This window comes from Xenopus laevis, chromosome 4L, assembly GCF_017654675.1.
Source record: "Xenopus laevis strain J_2021 chromosome 4L, Xenopus_laevis_v10.1, whole genome shotgun sequence".
In the NCBI taxonomy this organism is placed as follows: domain Eukaryota; kingdom Metazoa; phylum Chordata; class Amphibia; order Anura; family Pipidae; genus Xenopus; species Xenopus laevis.
The window spans coordinates 88427306-88448109 of record NC_054377.1 but is presented as its reverse complement, the minus strand read 5'-3'; the positions used below and the strand labels follow the sequence as shown (position 1 = coordinate 88448109).

The window sequence follows — 20804 nt, the reverse complement described above, 5'->3', positions numbered from 1 at the left end:
GAAACTAGATAATAATAATGTGAATAATGTAAAACAAAAAACTCCCTGCTCCCCATGTTGTAGTGTAGAAGTTCGTCATTAGATTGCAGTGATTGGTAAAGTTATTCATTGGCACAATAAAGTGGAATAACCCGAACGTTTTCTGTGCTACACATGAGGCTAAAAAGATGAAATTGTTTCCTCTTTTCCATTTTTTGTTACGTTTTAAGAAATAAACGTACCCTTTAAAAAGCCTATAACAAATATCTCGAGTTTTAGAGCTATGACTAGACTTTATCCATCCACAGACTTAACCAATTACAAAAAAAAAAAACAGATTCAATTTAGAAATATTTATTTTCCATAAATACAGCGAATCCAGCCATCTACAGACAGTCTGTAGATGTCTGGTTTCGCTGTATTTATGGAAAATAAGTATTTTTAAATGTAATCTCTTCTTTTTCTGTAACTGGTGAAGTATTCAGGTACAGGTAAATTGTGTAGATTCGAGGCCTTAGTCACTCGGTTCACTAAATGTTTTGTGGTGATTGTGACAATTTATGCGCCTAGGGGGCCGCAGCAGCTGGGGATAATTGGGGTCATTGAATGTACAATAAATAGCGCAAAATTAAAATCTGCACCCAGAGATTCCAGTTCCAGCTAAACTGAGACGCTGAGAAACGCTAATTTGCTGTTCAGCCGCGCAGTCTGTAGGTATGTAAACGCTGGATTAGGTTAGTGTTGGGGGGATTTGCGTTGATTAGATATATTCTGTAATGCACCAGGTGTGTACATTTTTTTTTATAAATGCACCAATAACAGAACAAAGGAACGAGTGATAGGAAAACGAACGAACTCATCTTCTATTTTTTATATTTAATATTTACTAAGCAGGTGGAAAACCACGATTAGACTGAAAACGCAGAATTCAATCTGATCCAGTGTTTTGTGTGGATTCTATGTTCGGGATTTATTTCCTAAACGAATAAAGAAAACTGTGATAATTCGTGTCTATGATTTCTTTTTTTTTTCCAATTTATTTTTAGCGAGTGCCCTTTTTACTACATTCACTGAAGATCCTATTAATCCAGTTATTTCCAGCGATCAATCACAGGCTATCGGGTTAAAATGAAATGTCGTTTTTTTTCAGTTTCTCAAACTTTTTTTTTTAAATTTATTTTCGAAGCGTTCGAAGTAATTGAAAGATATAAATTTCATCCATGAGAAAGAAAGAGAAAGGATCCACACACCGGGGAAGATCTTCTGCTGCTGTATATTGCCACTATTAACCTCTCACTGAGATCATTCCCACAGTCAGCTCCCTGCAATATATTTAAAGCGATTTGCTCTTCCTGGGATGCGCCTTTTAAATCAAACTACCCTGAAATAAACCCGTTTGAGATTTCCCAACTCTTCATTGTCAGAATTCATACCCAGATATTCAGGATTAAATTAAAAAGTACTTTTTTTTCATGTCCTTAATTCCTGCCTAAACGGTTTTGCTCCAGGAGAAGAAATCTTTTCTTAAAAAAAAAAATCCTAAAGAAGAGAAGGGCATTATTGTTTTAATCCTCTTACCGGCAGTCATTTTTTAAGACGGGAGCTTGAGCCTCAACTGGCGTCTTGTCTCCCCAGCCTCAGCATAAATCCTCCTGGCCTGGGATAGATCTGCAAGCAGAGCCCTGACGTCTATTTAGCTGCTCTTTCTGCAGCACAAAGCTGAAAAGCAAATAAAACCAACACCCCACTTGGTTATTTCTTGCACATCACACTCTCAGGCTGCACTGACCTCCTCAAGGCTTGAGCTGCTCCCTGGGAGAGGCTGATGCTGCTCCTTCAATTCCACCAAACACTGTACATCCCTGGACTCATCCCTCTGTAACTATATCTATAGCTTAAATGTGTTTAGAATAAAACAAACAAAACCAAAAACTTTCTAATTTCACCAAACAATGCCCAAATCAAATTCACCTGATGTTTTATATTCCACCAATGAGGCAACACAATTAGATACTTATAACTTTGCTACAGAAGTTTCACAGAAGCATGCGGTGCAAGTATTTTACCCTTCAGGCATTACTATGTAATCTATCTATCATCATTATCTATCTATCTATCTATCTATCATCTATCTATCTATCTATCTGCTATATAGAAAACTCTTCCTTTATCATCTAAATATCTACCTATTCAATATCTGTATATCTATATCACATGCAACCCCGCCTACGCTATAGAAAACTTTTATCATCTTTTATCATCTATGCAGCTGCCTATTTATCATCTATATATCTCTAACTATATAAACAGTACATAGAAAAACATACGAGCAACCCCTGTATACACTATAGAAATATACTTGCTTTCATTTTATACAGTTGATGCCACTTATAGTCATCTAAAACCTCAAAACCTGAAGCTACACTAGCGCTGCTAACAATTTTCTTTTTCCAACAGCAGAATTTTTTCTCTCTCTCTGCGGGAATTTTAGCCGATATTAGTCGGTGTTATAGCACAGTGGGACGTGTTATCGCCTACAAGATACATGGTATAGCCTAGGGAAAAGAGAAAGGGTTAAATAGCTGCACCAGATATTGTATGATGAGGAGAAACAGCATTAAGTATCATATCTATCATCAGTCACAAACCCAGCAGCCAAAAGCTTGTAGCTTCCCATTATCTCTCAATGATTTAATTAGAGTTTCACACCTGACTGCCTTTGAGTAAATGAGTGGTAAGAAGTCGTATAAAAAAAAAAAAAAACAGGTAGCGATGATTGACAGGTGGGAGGACCAGTGAGAAGAGCTCAGGCCAGTTGCGGGATGGTGCCAGGCTCTGTTAAAAGTCCTTGCTCAGTCCTGCCCCCAGTGAATGGACTCCTGGACCTGAGACAAGTCGTGGGGAGTTTAAGAGAAGGGAATGGAGTAAAGGCGCAGCCAGAGCACGGGGGAAGCGACAGGAGACAGACACAGCGCTGGAACTGAGCAACCGCCTGACCCTCAGTCTGCACTTCAGTCGCCATCGGAGGAACAGATACAGCTACTTCCAAACGCTTCTGTGTGTGCACCGCCATCTGCACTGGGAAGGTCTGTATCTCCTTACTGTTTTATTCTCTTCTCTTCCTCATATGCTATACATGTAATATATAAAGACAATTGCAATGCTCCTCTGAACAGAGTTATCTAGTATCATTACATTCTAAATATGTGCCGGCAAATGTGATAGTAATCGTCCTTTTACCATAGAATAGTAGCCACGGGATCTATGTGCGACTTTCTTGTTTCTATTATAGTTTATTCTTATTATGCTTTATGTGGATGAACCAGGTAGTGATTGTGGTTTAGAAACATGTCTGTCAAAGTTGAAAACGTAAGAGTAACTTACAGTATGTCAGTCCATAAAGGGGTTATTCAAGCAACAGAAAGGGGATGCCTGCTCTAAAGCTGTTGCAAGAAAGTTTCACTCTAAGGCATTTTCTTAGATACATGAATCAAACAATTTCCATTGTTTTAAAGTTGTCTTTAAATGTAATTGCTATTGAACACAGTATATGCCTGGCTGTTTGTAATTTCTGAATTTGTGCCCCTGACTCCTGAAAGTCAAGCTGATTAACAGTCCGAGAAGAAAACAAACTTCTGCTATCAGAGTCAGAACTGGCATCAGGAATAGATAAACTAATACTGCACAAATAGCAATCAACTTTAAAATGAATGAACATTCATAATTAATGTTTACTGGAAAGTTTTTTAGTATTACATTTTCTTACACTATACAAAAAAAAAAAAAGCTTTTGAGTGGAGATCCCCTTTAAAGCTGATAAGGTTTGTTTTGGCGATGGAAGTTGTGAGAGTCTCAGATAAGTTAAATTATTATTTTAAGAAGGGGTATCTGATATTTTCCACCTCTTTTACATATTGTGTTTGTTCTAAGAAATTTAAGGAAGAACCAATAAACCACACTCACAGGTCTTATTCTAGTGAAAAAAATCGTAGTTTTTATTTTAATGTTTCCGCTTTTGACTTAAGCCATCCTATATATACACACATATATGTCATGTTGCCTTTACCCTTTTCTGTTTCTTTTACAAACCCAACTAGTCCTTCCCTCTGGGACTCTACTGTTATCTGAACAGCTGAACATAGAAATAATCAAAAGTAGTTTCTTTCCGCCTCTCCCCAATGGATATTGACAGGATCTCCCTAAAAGGGTTATGTCAGTAGACTTGCTGTGTCACAGCCCCTGAGTATCCTGCTTAATATTCCTTTGTCACCATTAAATCTATTCCTACCCTCAGGGCAAATATTCCAACAACTGTCTCTTCATTTATGGCAAACAAAGCCTCAGATTGTAAATCCCATTTAATTTCCATAATGGTGTTTTAATAAGACACTGTGAAATATATCTGGGGGGCAAAAGAAGGGTTACGGTTGTTAGCTGAGCAGGATGTCCCAAGCAAGTCATAGAGCTATAGTGCAACTGAGTTGCTCTGAGCAGTGGGTCTGGCGCTCTCTATGGAAGCTGAATAGGATTTAACTTTGTGCTTATTGTGAGTGTATCGTGCGGGGAATAGGAACAGCCATATAATGCCTTTCTGTGCTTAAAATGACTTTGTACTGGTGTCATAGCTAATGATAAATTAATATCCCTGTCTGTTTTTAAACCCCATGTCACCTCTATTAAATGCTGGGCAGAATAGGGAAGAGTGCGCATATTTTAGCAAAGCATCCCCATACATCACAGTCAGAGTGCCCCAGGTCATGCCACATTAGCTGCAGAGGGGTTACGTGGAAAAATGGGGCAGAGGGTACCGTATATATATATATATATATATATATATATATATATATATATATATATATATATATATATATATATATATGAGAAAACTGGGTAAACAATACAAATTTTGGCTTTTAATACAGTATCTTACTTACCTGGCTGCATGATGGTTTTGGAATATAATTAACACTCTCTTTCAAAAAAACAAATAGATTGTTAAATATTCATTCATCCTAAATTGCTTAAAGCCAGGCAATGTATTTTGCACCAATAAAGGCACAGTAAAATCTAAACATCAGTTGCCCTATATTGAAAAGCCTGATTTGGTAAGCTGGTTCAACAGTGCAGCTCTTGTTATGGTGCTTGTTTTATAAGCCTGGGTAATCAGATCAAACTGCTGAGACCAACAAATCATTTGTGCGCTATGCCCCATCCAATATATACTAGTGTTATTTACTGTCACAACTTGCTGGAGATTCACAAGTATATTTAATTTGTTTCATTATGCTTTATGCTTATATAAAATGTCTATGTATTTAGATCATTCATGGTGTCTTCCTCATGGACAATTTTGTCTGTTTGTGCAGGGATTTTAATAAATAGATGATACCTGAAAGTTTTATGGCTAGGGATATATTACTTTAAACAGGCTGTATATCTCATAGGATGTTAATATAGAAATACATCCAGCTCTTCTCAGGGAATATAAAGGTTCACATACATCAGGGGCTTAAGTAGCGCTAAATTTTAGATTTTAGGGTCGATATACATCAAAGGCGTGCTCTCTGAATTAGCTCTACAGTAGAACCCTGATTTTACGTTTTTCAGGGGACCAGAAATAATGGTTGAAAATCCAGGAAAATATAAAATCAGGGAAATGTATTATGCATTATACATTGGTGAGATGACAAAAAATGGTGTAAAATAAGGGGAAATTTAAAATCAGGGAATGTAAAATTGAGATTTCACGGTAGTTTCACAAATAATTTGATATTATTAACTGTAATTGAATGGTTTTATTGGCTGGTGTTTAAATGAATGAAACTAGTAACAACACCACCCTTATTTGAACTCTTTTAATTACCAATATAAAATATATAAACATACTACCGGTATGGGATCCGTTATTCCGAAACCCATTATCCATAAAGCTCTGAACGACAGGAAAGGCATCTTCTATAAACTCCATTTTAAGCAAATAATTCTAATTTTTAATTCTAATTTACTTTTTATCTGTAATGTTAAAACAATACTTTCTGCTTTATTCCAACTAAGAGATAATCCTTGTTGGAAGCAAAACAATCCTATGGGATTTAATTAATGTTTCCATGATTTGTTAGTAGACTAAAGGTATGGAGATCCATCTGTTATCCTGAGCATTCTGTATAGCAGGTCCCATGCTGTAATTCTCTGTCTAAAAATCACAGGGATAAGTACTAAGCTATGATAAGTTACATAGCATTCTGTGCAGGAAAGATATACACTTAGCAGTTATCTAACAGAGGATGCTGGGAGCATCGATTGTGATACATATCACCCTCTATCTTTCTAGGAGTGTTCAAGTGGTACACAGCAGTAACCATAAATCTCAGACTCAAATGTTGTCCTTATTCTATCTGTTGTTTTAAAGCCCCTGGTGGGGCAGCAATGCAGTTGGGAGCCTCTGCCACATAGATGTAAAGAATAATCCACAGACTGGGAACATTTGTTGTAAGACTATTTCCCAGATGGACAACCGTCTGGTATAGAGACCTCTGCCTATACCAAGGTACCCCAGAGAGATACTTTAATTCTTGGAGGCCTGTTTAGACACTTAGACAGTGTTTAGAATGATACTAATAAATACCAAGTGACAGAAATACAATCAGTGTCTATTCTTGGCTCCATGTAGGTGTGCAAAATGTTTTGAAGTGAGAGAGTCATTTTTAATGTTAATTGTTTTGGTCACAATTAAAATCTCTGTTTTATATACTAAATATATTCAATCTATAGCCCCTAGCTCCCTTAATCCTCTGTTGGTATGGAGGGGCTGGATGGACTTTTTGACCCCACAAACAGGTAGTTATGGTAGTTTCCAAAGTCAGAAATGAAGATGCAGAGAAGTAAAGGTTTTGATAGCAGTAGGCATTAGGTAGGTATGAATGGCTTGATCTCATAATAGAGTTTTCATTCACATATAGAGCTACTGGAGTGCAAGCAAAGGTACTGTAGAATCCTACAGAGCAGCGCTGCTCAGCTTCTCCATGAAGTAGAACACTTTTCTGATAAGTAACAGTTTTGCAAGCTGGATTATATTAAAAAGATGATTTCATAGATCAAGCGCAAGAGCAGGCTGTAAAAATCCTGTGGAAGGTTGAATCCCTGCTGTAGAAGTAATCAGTAAGTCTCTTATGTTTTTGCCATCAAATAGTGGTTCTACAGATCAAACTAAAGTGGCAGCATTAAACTTTATAAGCAGGCCTGAAAATACATTATAATCCAGATGATTGTTTTGGTTCATGCAGACCACAGGCTGCCATGTACATGAATATATGCTCTGGTACCCTGTAAAACTGCAATTTGACAAAGAAGTGGTTAAGTTCTAGCCACAAATTCAGATCTCTGAGAGCCGAGTTTGTTCAGGGCTCTGATCTGTCTCAGTGTAAATTGGCTTTGGTTTCCAGTTGGTTGGCCCGCCAAGTTTTCCATGTAAATGACAGTAATACATATTTAATCATGTCCCGAAGCCATACCACCCCCTGAGCAAACCTCATTAATGGATTATTAGACAATAAAAGGGATAGTTTGAGTGCGCTGCTTCCCTAAGAAGATTATTTACTGTCATGCTGAGTGCAAATATTGTTTACTCATCAGAAGTTGTCCTACTTTACACCTCGTGGCCCCTCCGTGTTTTATCACAAGTGATTCAATCCAGCAAGAATGTATACAAGACTCAGTGGAATACTGTTTTTTTTATATATATTTTTTACTCACACACTTTTTTCTTTTCTTCCTGGCACAATTTTATTAAATTAAATTGGCTTGTATAGTATTTAAACAATAATAGAATATGTGGGCAAATCTTCTATGTCAACTTCCCAAAAACACAAATGTATAACCAATCATGTTGCAGTGTTGCTTTATGAATGGATAGCTTTACTCTGCAATATTTTTCCCAGCATGCAAGGCAGTAGCTGCAGTGTGCAGAATACCATTCTTCTTTTGCTTTTTACATAATCAGTGCAAAATCTGGCTGAAGGTCACAAAGGCCATGGTCTATGGTAGGGGATCTTTAGGGGCAGTGGCTTCATTTTTTTCTGTTTTAAACAGTGTTTTTATCTGCAGATTATAAGTATGTGTTGATGAAGGTTATCATTTTTGTCCATTTATTTTATACAGACAGAACAAGCAGGTTGGTTTTCACAGGAAAATCAGTTCAGGAAGGCGTAAATAAATGCGGCAGGCTATACTTCTTGGTAGCACCTCATGGCTTGGTTTTATTGGGGGCTCTTGTATTGCTTCTGAGCTAAGGCCCTCTGATGACTGTGCCTTTATGACCTTATGAAACATGGTTATAGCAGAAGAAACAGCACACACATCAACTGAGCTGGACTAGAAGTAGAAGGTCTTGGGTGCCGGGTGAATGGGCAATTTCAATATACATTGACAAGAGCGAAGAGAATTTAAGAATGGAGGGTGAATTTTTACACCACTGCTAGTAAGAGTGTGGATCAAGGTAAAAATACATTTCAGTTATAGTTGATAAGCACCTGTAAAATTATGGGCGCTTTCTCTTATATTTACCAACATGAGTGGCATACAGTACACGAGCAAGTCAAGTAATAATGATATCACAGTATTAATTGATTTACCAATCTGATGTGTCAAATCCTCCAGAAGAGGTATTTGCAAACATTTATTAGCCGCTTAAAGAGCTTTTAATTCTGGTGAGGATGATGATGAAATTACACTGAGTATTGCATTTGTTCCCTTGCCACTAAACAAATGAAGTGATTAAACCCTCTCAAAACGCATCAGTCACGCTGCATTAGCCGAGAGAGAGCTAATTATCCCAATTAGAAGACTGATTTATAATTAATGGCATGGACCAAGTGATAATTGGATGTTAATGGATAACAGTTTTTTTTGTCTTGAAATCATCTCTCACTTTCCCAAAGGCTGTTTTGCCCCTGTGCTCTGAGCATGGAGTAAATGAGAAAATAAATCTGTTATTAGCGTATTCAATAGGAATCATTTGAATTGGAGCCCTGGGGAATTTAATGCAGTTTGGAAGGAAAACTGGGGAAACAGCTGCTGAAACCACACAATCCTCAAGCTTTTGACGATCTGGCTGGTGTGGATTTTTATTCAAAGCAACACAGAGGGTTTTATTAGTCAAAGTTTGAGAATAAAAAATTGTGAGAAATAATGACTGAATAATGCTAAATTGCATATTTCTTTAAATAATTTTAAATTTGCCATACTTCAAACCATTTCTCACTACATTTTTTCTTAGAGTTTTCTCAATTTTCCCCTGAAATTTAAAAAGGAAAATTTACTAGGTTTTTAACAATTGGGGCACAACTAGCCCCAGTGCAATAGCAACGAATCAGACCATTGCCTTTATTACCATTTCTTCTAAAAACATTTTTTCCTGCAAAAATATAGGTACATAATATGGCTGGCACCTTCCACTGCATTTTTTGTGTTGAAACTATAAAGTCCATTTTAATTGATATTAAAAGGACTTCTAGAGTCAGTCAGTACCCCAGTTCCACATCTTGTCTCTCAACTCAACTTCTCCTTTTATATTGCAGGGCAGGGCCCACCTTTACCTGTTGTTTTTGTTATTGATGGTTTCTGTATGTTTCTGTATATTTGTATATTTATATTCTGGGACAATTTGCAATTGGTTTTCATTTTTGATTATTTGGTTTTGAGTTATTTAGCTTTTTATTCAGAAGCTCTCCAGTTTGCTAGGGTCCAAATTACCTTCGTAACCATGCACTGATTTGAATAAGAGACTGGAATATGAATAGGAGAAGCCTGAATAAAAAGAGTAATACAAAGTTGCAATAACAATACATTTGTAGCCTTACAAAGCATTTGTTTTTTAGATGGGTCAGTGACCCCCCTTTTGAAAGCTGGAAAGAGTCTGAAGAAAAAGAAAACCAATTCATAAACTATTAAAAAAGGAAAATGAAAGCCAATTGAAAAGTTGCTTAGAATTAGTCATTTTGTAACATACTTAAAGTTAACTAAAAGGTGAACCAACCATTTAAGTTATGGAGATTCAAATTCCGTGAAACATCAGATCCCAAGCACTTTGGATAACAGATCCCATACCTGTAATAATTACAATAATAATAGTAGATCAAATATTTGTTATATCAAACATGTTCAATAACATATTAAGTATGATGATGTTTTTGTCAACACAGTTTTCAAAGCCAATCAAAGTGAATGAAACGACTTCTCAACTAGATGCATTAGAGTCATACTGGTAAATTCATCCATCTCTGACCATCAAAACACCCTGCAGTATAATAACCAAAAGTGGTCATCTCAAAAGAACAAACAAAAAACCCACACTTTGTAGGCCACTGTAAAAATGGCAATCATTCAAATGATGATTAATCCATATTCTTCAGTTGACTACAAAAAAGCAAAATGGGGAGGCACACACTCAAACCTGAAACACATAAAAACAGATATGCGAGACATGCTAAATCGTAGGCTGTTTCAAAACTATAGGCTTTTATGTCTCTGTCCTCCTTGAGATTTAATACTATTAAAATGATAATCCCTCTAAGGTTTCAAGTGAGGGGTTAGCCAAATACTAACAAGTCTTCTTGCCTGCATTAACAAACTAGTTTTATTAGTGGGTGGTCTGAAAGGGAATGCTGTGCAAACTGATGGTAGAAGAGAATGCAAGTTTGAAATGGCTAGTGCATTTGTATAGCTCTTACAATAACAAAGCTAGAAGAGATTTGGGTTACCTTGAATTAATTTCAATTACACACACGACAAGGGACATTAAGGATTATTTCTGCATTCAGTAGTTCTAAAACATTCAGCTTCTCTAACGCAAGACCTAGGTAGGTAGCTTAAGTATCAAATTATTTTGTTGTGTAAATAGTTTAATAGAGCTACATTTTAAGGTATTGGTATCTAGTGATGTGCAAACTTTTTTGCCAGCCATGTACTCTGGCGAAATTCCATATTTTACCATCTGCAATTTTTTTCGTGAAACTGCGGCATAAATTCCCCCCAGAAAAATTTGCTGCAACAAAATAGTCGCAGAGAAAAAAATGTTGGAGACAAAAAAGTCGCAATAAGAAAAAAAAGCTTGGGAAAAAAAAAAAAAAGAGAAGAGCAGGTCTTTTATATGCAGGGACCATCCTATACAGAGATAAACAGTAAAACCTTATGCAACATGTTCCAAATTTATATAATTAGTGCCTGGTTATAGATTAGCAGTGACCCTGGTCAAGCTGTAACAGGTCATGAAAATAGAGGGGGACTGTAACTTCCAGAATTTGCAAAGGCTGACACCTTAGAAGCATTACACGCTACATTAAAACGTACATTGTATTCGTTAATGTGATCAAGTCTTTCGACAGTTTCCGTATAAAATTTAGGAGAAGCAGCCAGCAGAAACAGGTTTTGTGGAGTAAGATCTGCATTACAGCCATACACTTAACAAGAACCCTTAACAGTGCCTTTCAGCTGGTTGCCAAATTTGTGTCTCAGGCCAAGACATATTTCACTCCCTTGGCATATGTATTACTGGAATTTACATGGCAGCATGCCATTATACTGTTTAAAGGCATACTCCTTGAAATTCATTTACTTTATATAGATGATAAGATGACAATGCTTAATTGACTGAAACATTGTAAAAATGAAAGAACTAATTGTGAGAGGGATGAGACCCAACTAATTGCATTTACTTGGACACCAGACCCACAAAACCTGTTTGGAGCAATTATTTGCAGCAGTTAATCATCTGAATTTATTGAATCAAAGGCTTTTTTTGTAATCAGTGACTAAACAAGTTGTGTTCCTGTAATCTTTGGTGGGGATTAACATTTTCAAATGTGATAAGTAGAAGTCCAGAAATGGCTAATTGTCAGTTTTAGTACACAAGCACCTGTGATGAAACTGTGCATCCCCTTTAAACTGAACATGTTGGTTTGAATAAGCAATTGCAGTTGGAGTTCCTTGCAAGGGAAGAGCTGTAAAGCCAAGCCACTTTGTACTATTTTAATCTTCAGATCAAATGCGGAAAGTCTAAAATATTTTGCATAATCCAGCTCTAGTAGTACATTTCAACCAAAGAAGATAATCAGGTTGGCCAGTAATAGCCAAATTTGTACATAAATTAGGTCACTGGTCAGCTTTGAGCTAAATAGGATGGTGCATCTTCCGTGATTTGACTGTGTCCATGACCATATTGCAAAGTATCCAAATGTTGGACACTTGGCCTGGGCTGTAGGATATCCTTAAAAGCAATCCAGTGTGGCCATATATATGTAGTTGGAAAAACCGCACTGCTCATGTCTTATAAAAAAATTATGTATTTTTATTTGGCACATACTGACGTTTTGGCTGTTTCTTCAGCCTTTTTCAAAGTACAAAAAGTAAATACATCCACCATGATAAATACCTAGTTTGGTGCGAAAGTGCACCCAGGCATTTAAAGAATTAGTCTTTTTTCGAAAGTGCCGATATCCCATGTTTGTTTATTTTTATATATATATATATATCATTTTCATGATAGATATTCTAGTTAATAAAATAGAGCTTGTTTCATTAGTATGTGCCTTCCAGCTACAAAAGTCTAAAAGATGCACTGGTACAATAGCCACAACCAAACTGTCTGTGGTTACAAAGATCAGCTTCCTCGCCTGCCTAATGAAATATGAAGATTCTTTTATCCAGCGTAAGCACAATCAGAAGGGTTGATGGCTCTGCTGGGCGTCAGATCCATTTTTCTTTACAATTTTTGTTGTTTTATGAGATACCGCAAATCAATTGCATAGTGAGACCAATTATTGTATCTCTCATGCTAAAGAAATATTTAAACAGCGTTCCTGCCAATATTTGCTATTTTTGATTTTGCAACTTTACTTGTTAAAAATCTCTGTAATAGTAATATCTGATCCCAATGAAGGTCATACTCATGTTTTATATTTTTTTTATTGGGGGGGGGCTTGGCACAAAATGAGTGTGTTTCTAATGTGAAATATTAGTTTTAATAACTTAATATAATACAGCCCCCCCCCAAAAAAAATTATACTGCTTTAATTAATAAAAATAGTAGAATTAATAGTTGAGTGTGTGGTTTTGGTGCTTACAACTTTGTCATTTTTGACATTGAATGGTTTATTTATGATGAGCTGGAGTTCTAAGGTATGAAACATTTATAAGGCTAAGGTAGCTTACATGACTGAGAAGACTTTATGATACCTTTTTAACTGTCTGATGAGAGTGTACCTTTTCATGCAGGAGATGAAACTTTGATACAACCCTTTTGTAACTGTTTATGCATAGTGACCTCGGATGAGTAAAGGATAAGTTATTTCACAATAAATTAATATCTGTGGTTATGCTTCAGGCAAATTTGGCCTGCTAGATGCCCGTTAGGGACCCTGTGCTGCTCTGTATATATTGTATATAAAAATGTTGGACTACAAACGTATAAAGATTTTTTCTATTTCTTAAAGCAGCAATTCTACTTATGGCACTTTATTATATATGCAATAAAAATGCATTACTACCAATTAACAATATTTGATGTTCCTTAAGATGCAATTGCTATTATTTTAATGCTTTCATTTTCTTTTCAGGTGCCTCCAGCCATGCAGCATTATGGAGTGAATGGCTACTCCCTGCATGCAATGAATTCACTAAGCGCCATGTATAACCTGCATCAACAGGCGGCACAGCAGGCACAGCATGCGCCAGACTACAGGCCTTCTGTACACGCACTTACTCTGGCAGAGAGACTGGCTGGTAAGAACAACTATGTGACAATATATTTTGTGGAATAAGCTATAGGCTGTGCTAGTTTATTTAATTTGTAATTCAAACCTGTGAGTCAGTTTTTTTTTTTAGAAATTAGGGTTAATGAACGAGTATTCCCTCATACCTTAAATTACATTTAGACACCATTCCCTTCTAATCCACTGTTGTAGGATAACATATTTAGGGGCTTATCACAGATCCCAAGCTGGCAAGTTCTTGTTGTCATTGATTAGATGATATATAATGGACCACACTATTATTGTGACTGACCAACCTGCTTATTGTATATGAAAGAAGTTATATATCTTTTTTGTGTATTTGATACAACTTATGTGCCAACATTTTCCAATAATTAAAGTGGCCCTTTTTTATTTTCCAACGGCTGTACATTTCAAGACATCATTTTGGAAGCCCGTTATGGATCCCAGCACCGAAAACAGAGACGCAGTCGCACTGCATTCACAGCACAGCAACTAGAAGCTTTGGAGAAGACCTTCCAGAAAACTCACTATCCTGATGTGGTGATGAGGGAAAGGCTAGCCATGTGCACTAACCTTCCTGAAGCCAGAGTGCAGGTAACAGATAGCAATATTACGCATTTCACTTTGCAAAACTGGGCCAACTGACCCATTTCATCCAAACAGGAAACAGCACTTCCTGCACTGCCTGCTTCTGGGCTTGCTTTCTTAAAGTTCATGGTATCTGTCCTAGTTATAAGTGCAAGCATTGATTTGATAATTATCTGCATTCCATTATCACTTAATTAACAATAACACCAATTATTAACATAAATTTAATTCTAGGGCTATAATTCATATCTGAAGCTCCCTCCTACATTCTCACCACCCACCAAAGCCTAAGCACTCCCTAGGAAACATAACCAATAGCCATATATTTCACTGAGATATTATTTAAAAAAAAAAACATATGTTATACTACTGATAAATAAACTATAATTTTTCTCTTACTTTTATAATCATAGATTAATTAATTATGCTTGTCATAGTGTACTTATTCCGTGTATTGTGGTACAAAGCCTGAGTCCTGTTTTTATGAATTACAGGTCTGGTTTAAGAACAGAAGAGCCAAGTTCCGCAAGAAGCAAAGAAGTCTTCAGAAAGAGCAGCTGCAGAAACAGAAGGACTCGGAGGTGAGCAACAGTGAGGGGAAGACTGACTCCACCCCTGCAGATTCTGCAACTTCTAACAATGACTCCAAGAAGGCCCATAGCTCCGTAAATGACTCCAGCGTGGAGCTGAACCTCACGCTATCAGAACAGTCTGCTAGCGAATCTGCTGCTGAAGACCAGACTGACAAAGAAGAAGAGCCAAAAACCCCAAAAGAGGAACCCAAAACTGAAAAAAATCCCATTGCAGACACCAAGACTCTGAACTCCAAAAAAGCAAGTCCCAAAACAGGTATGTGTTCCAATTAATTGTATGTTTGTATGCTCAGTTGCAATAACTTTAGTAGAATTTATATGCTGATAAACAACAAGTAAATACTAATGCCTATGTATTATGGCAAAAACTATCTATAGTCAAAATATTACAGCTGTTCTTATTCCGCTAATTTATTGTCTCTTAAGCACTGAATCCAGTATTTGGTTTGGTAGTCGGCAAGGATTGGCCCTTTTCAGGGACCTTTTTCTTAAAATCATCTTTCTTCCCTCCCCCTTTACTGATTTGCATATGCAATTTAGGGTTCGGATACAGTTCGGTATTCAGCTGAATCTTTCACAAAGGATTCAGGGGCTCGCCAAATCCAAAATAGTGGATTCAGTGCATCCCTACTCTTAAGCATGTGCGCCTTCTGCTATAGAATTATTATTATGGTATTTGAGCAATTTGTGCAGTTTAGCCTGGCTTACTTTTTTATTTACTTTCCTATAGACTGGAACATCTAAAATCACTGTATTGTAATTTTGTGACTGATTTACTGTTTAATATTTTAGAGTCTCCAGTCAGCAGCACAATGACACCCTCCTCCAGCAGTTGCCTCACTCCAACCCATTCCTACTCGTCTTCACCCCTGAGCCTCTTCCGTCTGCAAGAACAGTTTCGTCAGCATATGGCAGCTACCAACAACTTAGTCCATTACTCTTCTTTTGATATGGCAAATCCGCCAGCAGTACCTTATCTGGGCATGAATGTCAGCATGGCTCCCCTGAGCTCTTTGCATTGCCAGTCGTATTACCAGTCCTTGTCCCATGCACAGCAGGTCTGGTCTTCCCCCATTCTGCAGTCTTCAGGGGGCCTTCCAAACTTAAACAGCAAAACTACAAGTATAGAGAACTTGAGGCTCAGAGCAAAGCAACATGCTGCATCCTTGGGACTTGATACCTTACCTAACTGACTGAATCACTGATTATAAAAACTGTGTAGATACCAATCATTTCTTAGGGATGCTAAAACCAGAAAGAAGCTTTGTAAGCACTGCCCCACTATGCCAAATCCCAGGCACAGTTCTATACAGACCCTTCTTAAATGTATGCCGCACATGATACATCAGCCTCAGACATGGACTATTCCTGTACATTCTGCGTTGAAATCAAGTGACTTAATCAAACAAGAATCTTGCACAATTCCTTCCTTTGGTGATATCCTAGTAATGAAGACAATTACATAAAAAACCTTCTATTCTGTTGGACATAGATCATTATGAACTGACATGTGAACTATAAAGATTGCAGTTTAAGTAATACAATCCTGCAAAAAGAAGGTCCAATAAAATGTATAAGGTGCATATATCAAGTAATCTAACATTTATAGCTGCATTCAGTCTTCCTTGGGAAAAATAAATGCTTTAGCTTTAGGAAAGAAAACATTGTTAGTAAGCCTTCTCTTTTGGGCAATAGGGGCACCATGCAACTGGTCATAAAGTAGGCCATGTCTCTGATATCTGTGATTTATTATTTGTGGGTGTACTCATAAAATATAAAATATATATATATATATATAAACTATTATATATACTTGCAGGATTTGCAGAATTTGCAACAATAAGGAATAAAATTAACAGAGGAAAACTGCTTTATATATATATATATATATATATATATATATATATATATATATATATATATATATACCGAGTCCAAAGGTGCACTCCATTGACATTGTAACAACCTGGGTGCCAGCACAGAGATAATCGATATTTGCAAAAAGAGCGACACTCACAGGGTTTTCTTTGCAGTCAAAATTGTGTTTTATTCACAAAACACAAAACACAATTTTGACTGCAAAGAAAACCCTGTGAGTGTCGCTCTTTTTGCAAATATATATATATATATATATATATATATATATATCTATATATCTATATATATATATATATATATATATATATATATATATATATATATATATATATATATATATATATATGAGAAATATACATGACATAGCAACACCAAATAGAATTAGTTCATCTGAAATATATACTTCAACAGAAAAATGGGGATCTGATTTTGCACTTTTTATTGCTGATACAGTATGGCCAAAAGGGTGCATTTAGCTGCCTGTCTTTTCTGCTTACTAGGAGCATATTAAGTCTTGAGCTGAAGGAAGAATTGTCAAGTGTATTGCCAAGATCAGAAAGCATTTGTCTTTACCCAGGAAGACTAAATGGTCTGTACAGTTATTTTGTATAAATTGTAAAGGAGCTGTCATTTTCTCTTAGGAATAAATCTCTGCTTGTATATAGGGGGAATGTCCTTCATGTATGTATGTCAGTGTTGCTCTGGAAATAGTGTCATTTTGTCTCTTATCTGGTCCCTTTGCTGCCAGGTTGTTTGTAACATATTGCACAGTAATGGCTTTGGGGCAGTGACAAGGGGGGGATGGTTGTAGTGGTAGCTCTGCATTTCTAGCCTGCTTTGAATCAGATTTATCAGAAAGAGGTGAAACATTTAGGTCAGTGTTAAAATGAATAGATTTTATTTAACCCTTCAGTTAATCTCAGCTTAACCTTCGGTTACATGGTGCAGTGGTTATACTTGGGATACATTCAAGGGTCAAACAAAAAAGGATAATATTCAAAATCCACAAAAACATTTTTTTAAGTGGTTTACGCAGTCAGCCACTCAGGCTGAAAGGGAATGTTTCAAAACGTATCCTCATTTACAAGAATGAAACACTTGGTGGACCAAAAATTTATATTTTGTATTTATACAACAATACTTTGTCACAGAAGTATCCCCAGAAAATCCACCAGCAAGGAATAATTACAGGACTAAATTCATTTCTGCTCAAGCACTTCATAAATGGATCAAATTAGGAACTGCTTCCTTATACCTCTCATTCCTAAGCATAGAGGAGTCTCTTCTACTAGAATTCGATATATGTGTATAACTGACCGTAATCACTGCAGCAGGCTGGATACTTTGTACAGCAGCAGCTCAATTAACGTTAAAATTGTTTGTGCTGTTTATTTATAAATTATATGTAATGGCATTTGCAGTTCATGGATTTACCTTGAGATTTTACATGTAACAATAAAAAAAGGCTTGTATGGCTTCTGCGTTGTTTGAAAAAACAGGTTTTCTATGAGTCTTTAATGTGTTCAAACTAAATATATACATAAAAAATAAAAATCAATGAAACACAAATTTAGTAAGTGTTGGTGTTTTAAATATGGGGCTCCCCCATATTAAATCAAATACAGAAATGGGATCTGTTATCTGGAAACATGTTATACAGAAAGATCCGAATTATGGGAAGGCCAACTAAACAAAAGGAAAATGATTTCCTTTTTCTCTGTAATAATAAAACAATACCTTGCACTTGAGCCTAAGACATAATCAATCCTTATTGGAGGTAAAACAAGCCCATCGGGTTTAATTCCTGTTTCAGGTTTTTAGCTGACTTAAGGTATGGAAATTACAAAAAGACCCCATATCTGGAAAACCCCAGAGAACAGGTTCCCTACCTGTATTTAGGGCAATTTAGGAAGCAAATGTGCAGTGCAATTGTGGATGTGCTCAGAGTTGCATCTGCAGCAATGGAGGCCACTGCACCAAATCAACAGGAATTTTGTGTAAGGTACATCTAGCATTTTTAGACTGCGGATTGAATCATGTTTGTGTTCCAACTTACTGGACAATTTTTTTGGTACTCCTGTTTAAAGGGGAACTCCACAAAAACACAGCTTCAGCTTTTTTTAAAAGTAAACATAATCTTTGCAATATACATCATTTAAAAAAATGCATTTTTTTCATGATTTGTAATGGTTTCTGACAGTTCCGTAAGCCTAGCCCCCTGCTCTCCTGCTGATCTTTCTGACTACTTTGCTGAGCTGGCTGACTACTGTTACTTTGTATCAACAGCCATCTGTCCTCAGCCTGCATCCTCCAAACCCCACAATTCCCTGAACACATGATTTCAATAAGGAACGGAACATCACAGTGCAATGCATTGTTGGTTATGTAGTTCCTGCATACTGTCTGGAAGCTGAGGAAAAGTTGTTACAAATTGTAACATCAGTGTTTAGTCCCTCCTTCCCTGCAAGGATTTCAAATGATGCAGAAAGAGAAGAACTGTTAAACAGCTGGATTTCAGCATAGAAAATGCCATTTATTCATACTTTTTCAAGAAACTGGTAACTGTGATGCATACATTAGGGAGTTCTGTGTTATGTGGCCCTCTTTAACAAATTTTGATTTGGAAGCTGGATTTCCCCTTTAAGCAAACCATTTCTAGAACCCTTTGGTCCAGGGTGAAGTTATCTCCAAAGATACCCAGGAACAATAGTTGTAAATAGTCGTAGCTTCACATTATCATCAGCAGAGGCAGGTTGGCAACCATGTGCAAGAACCTGGTTGGACACAAGTATTGTGTTAATAAGCACGTTCCATTGAGTTCATTTTAGAGCACTTTTAATTGTGTGCTGGGAAAAACAATTGCGGGTGGTATTAAAACTTGAATTTGCATGTGTTCTTAAAAGTGAATCGATCATAACTTCACTGAAAAGATTCATGGTTTAGATGCCGTAATCGAATGCTTTTAGTATCAAAATGATGCCTGTGTCTGATGCTTCTTCCATAAGTTCACTGCATCAGTTGACGCAGGCCATTGTGGTATCCCTGTAGCTACCACCACCTTTAATGTGGTGGGATGAATCAGTGGTGCTGAGTACAACGTTGTGGAAGTGCAAGGAGCAACTTAACTTAACATAACTGAATTCAATAAAAACAGAAGCAAATTTTGCATAACCCCTTTAAATCTTACTTCAAAATTTGTTTTTGAAACTACTGATTCCATCAATGATTTCCTCCTATAAATAAACCTCTCCTTCCAAGACAAACATTAGCTTTGGAGTTTTGTTGTTTCAAGGTAAATAAACACTAATTTTCTTCTGTGTTTAATTTTCCTGCATTTGGCTTGTCTTTTCTATGCCATTCCTCCTGTAATAATACTGCATCTGCCCATTCTCACTCTATCCAATCCCATGGATCTGAATGCTGTGTTGCCCTCTCAGAAAGTTTCTCAAATCTGACCCCAGTCTTTTCCAGCACTGCATGTTTTCTGCACATCCAGCAGCACAGATAGATCATTTAGTAGCAAAAATTATTCTCCTCAAATCATTGTAAACTGACTGGTCCATCTTTAGTTCTGCATGAACATAGAGGAACATGCTGATAATGGTCAGATCTAAAAACCTATGCACTATTATTCATTTTTACATTGTTTGCTATTGATGCAAACAATGGGTATAATAATAAAAACCAGCAACCTCTCTCCAAATCACTTAGATCTCTTATTTTGATAAAAATAATCAATTCTACTCTTAAGTCAATGCAAGATATCACAAATTAGTGTCTAACATGTTCTTTTCTTCAAATCCTTTTTGCTGTGGAGGATTCAATAAATAAAGCTATTGTCTATATTAATGTTTCATTGTTTAGCAACAGACCATACAATGCATGTGTCTAAACATTAGCAATCCAAGAGTATATGCATACCTATTATGTTATTCCAGTGGACTGAATTTAGCAACATACTGGGACTGATATCTGTGTATTGCAGAAACTCTCCTGC

The 20804-nt window shown here is 36.5% G+C and overlaps 1 protein-coding gene across 2 annotated transcripts; it reads left to right on the top strand.

The window, feature by feature from the left end:
• Positions 1 to 1625: 1625 nt before the first annotated feature.
• dmbx1.L (diencephalon/mesencephalon homeobox 1 L homeolog) lies at positions 1626 to 16818 on the top strand. 2 transcript variants are annotated; one of them, XM_018258383.2, is made up of 5 exons: positions 1626 to 3065; positions 13590 to 13754; positions 14148 to 14342; positions 14831 to 15185; positions 15722 to 16818. In XM_018258383.2, exons 2-5 carry the CDS (start codon positions 13602 to 13604, stop codon positions 16120 to 16122), a joined length of 1104 nt encoding a protein of 367 aa, XP_018113872.1. In that variant the 5' UTR covers positions 1626 to 3065; positions 13590 to 13601; the 3' UTR covers positions 16123 to 16818. The 2 variants fall into 2 exon arrangements, with proteins under 2 accessions (XP_018113872.1, XP_018113873.1); XM_018258384.2 differs by having other exon boundaries at positions 13590 to 13755; positions 14164 to 14342; positions 15722 to 16817.
• Positions 16819 to 20804: the final 3986 nt, after the last annotated feature.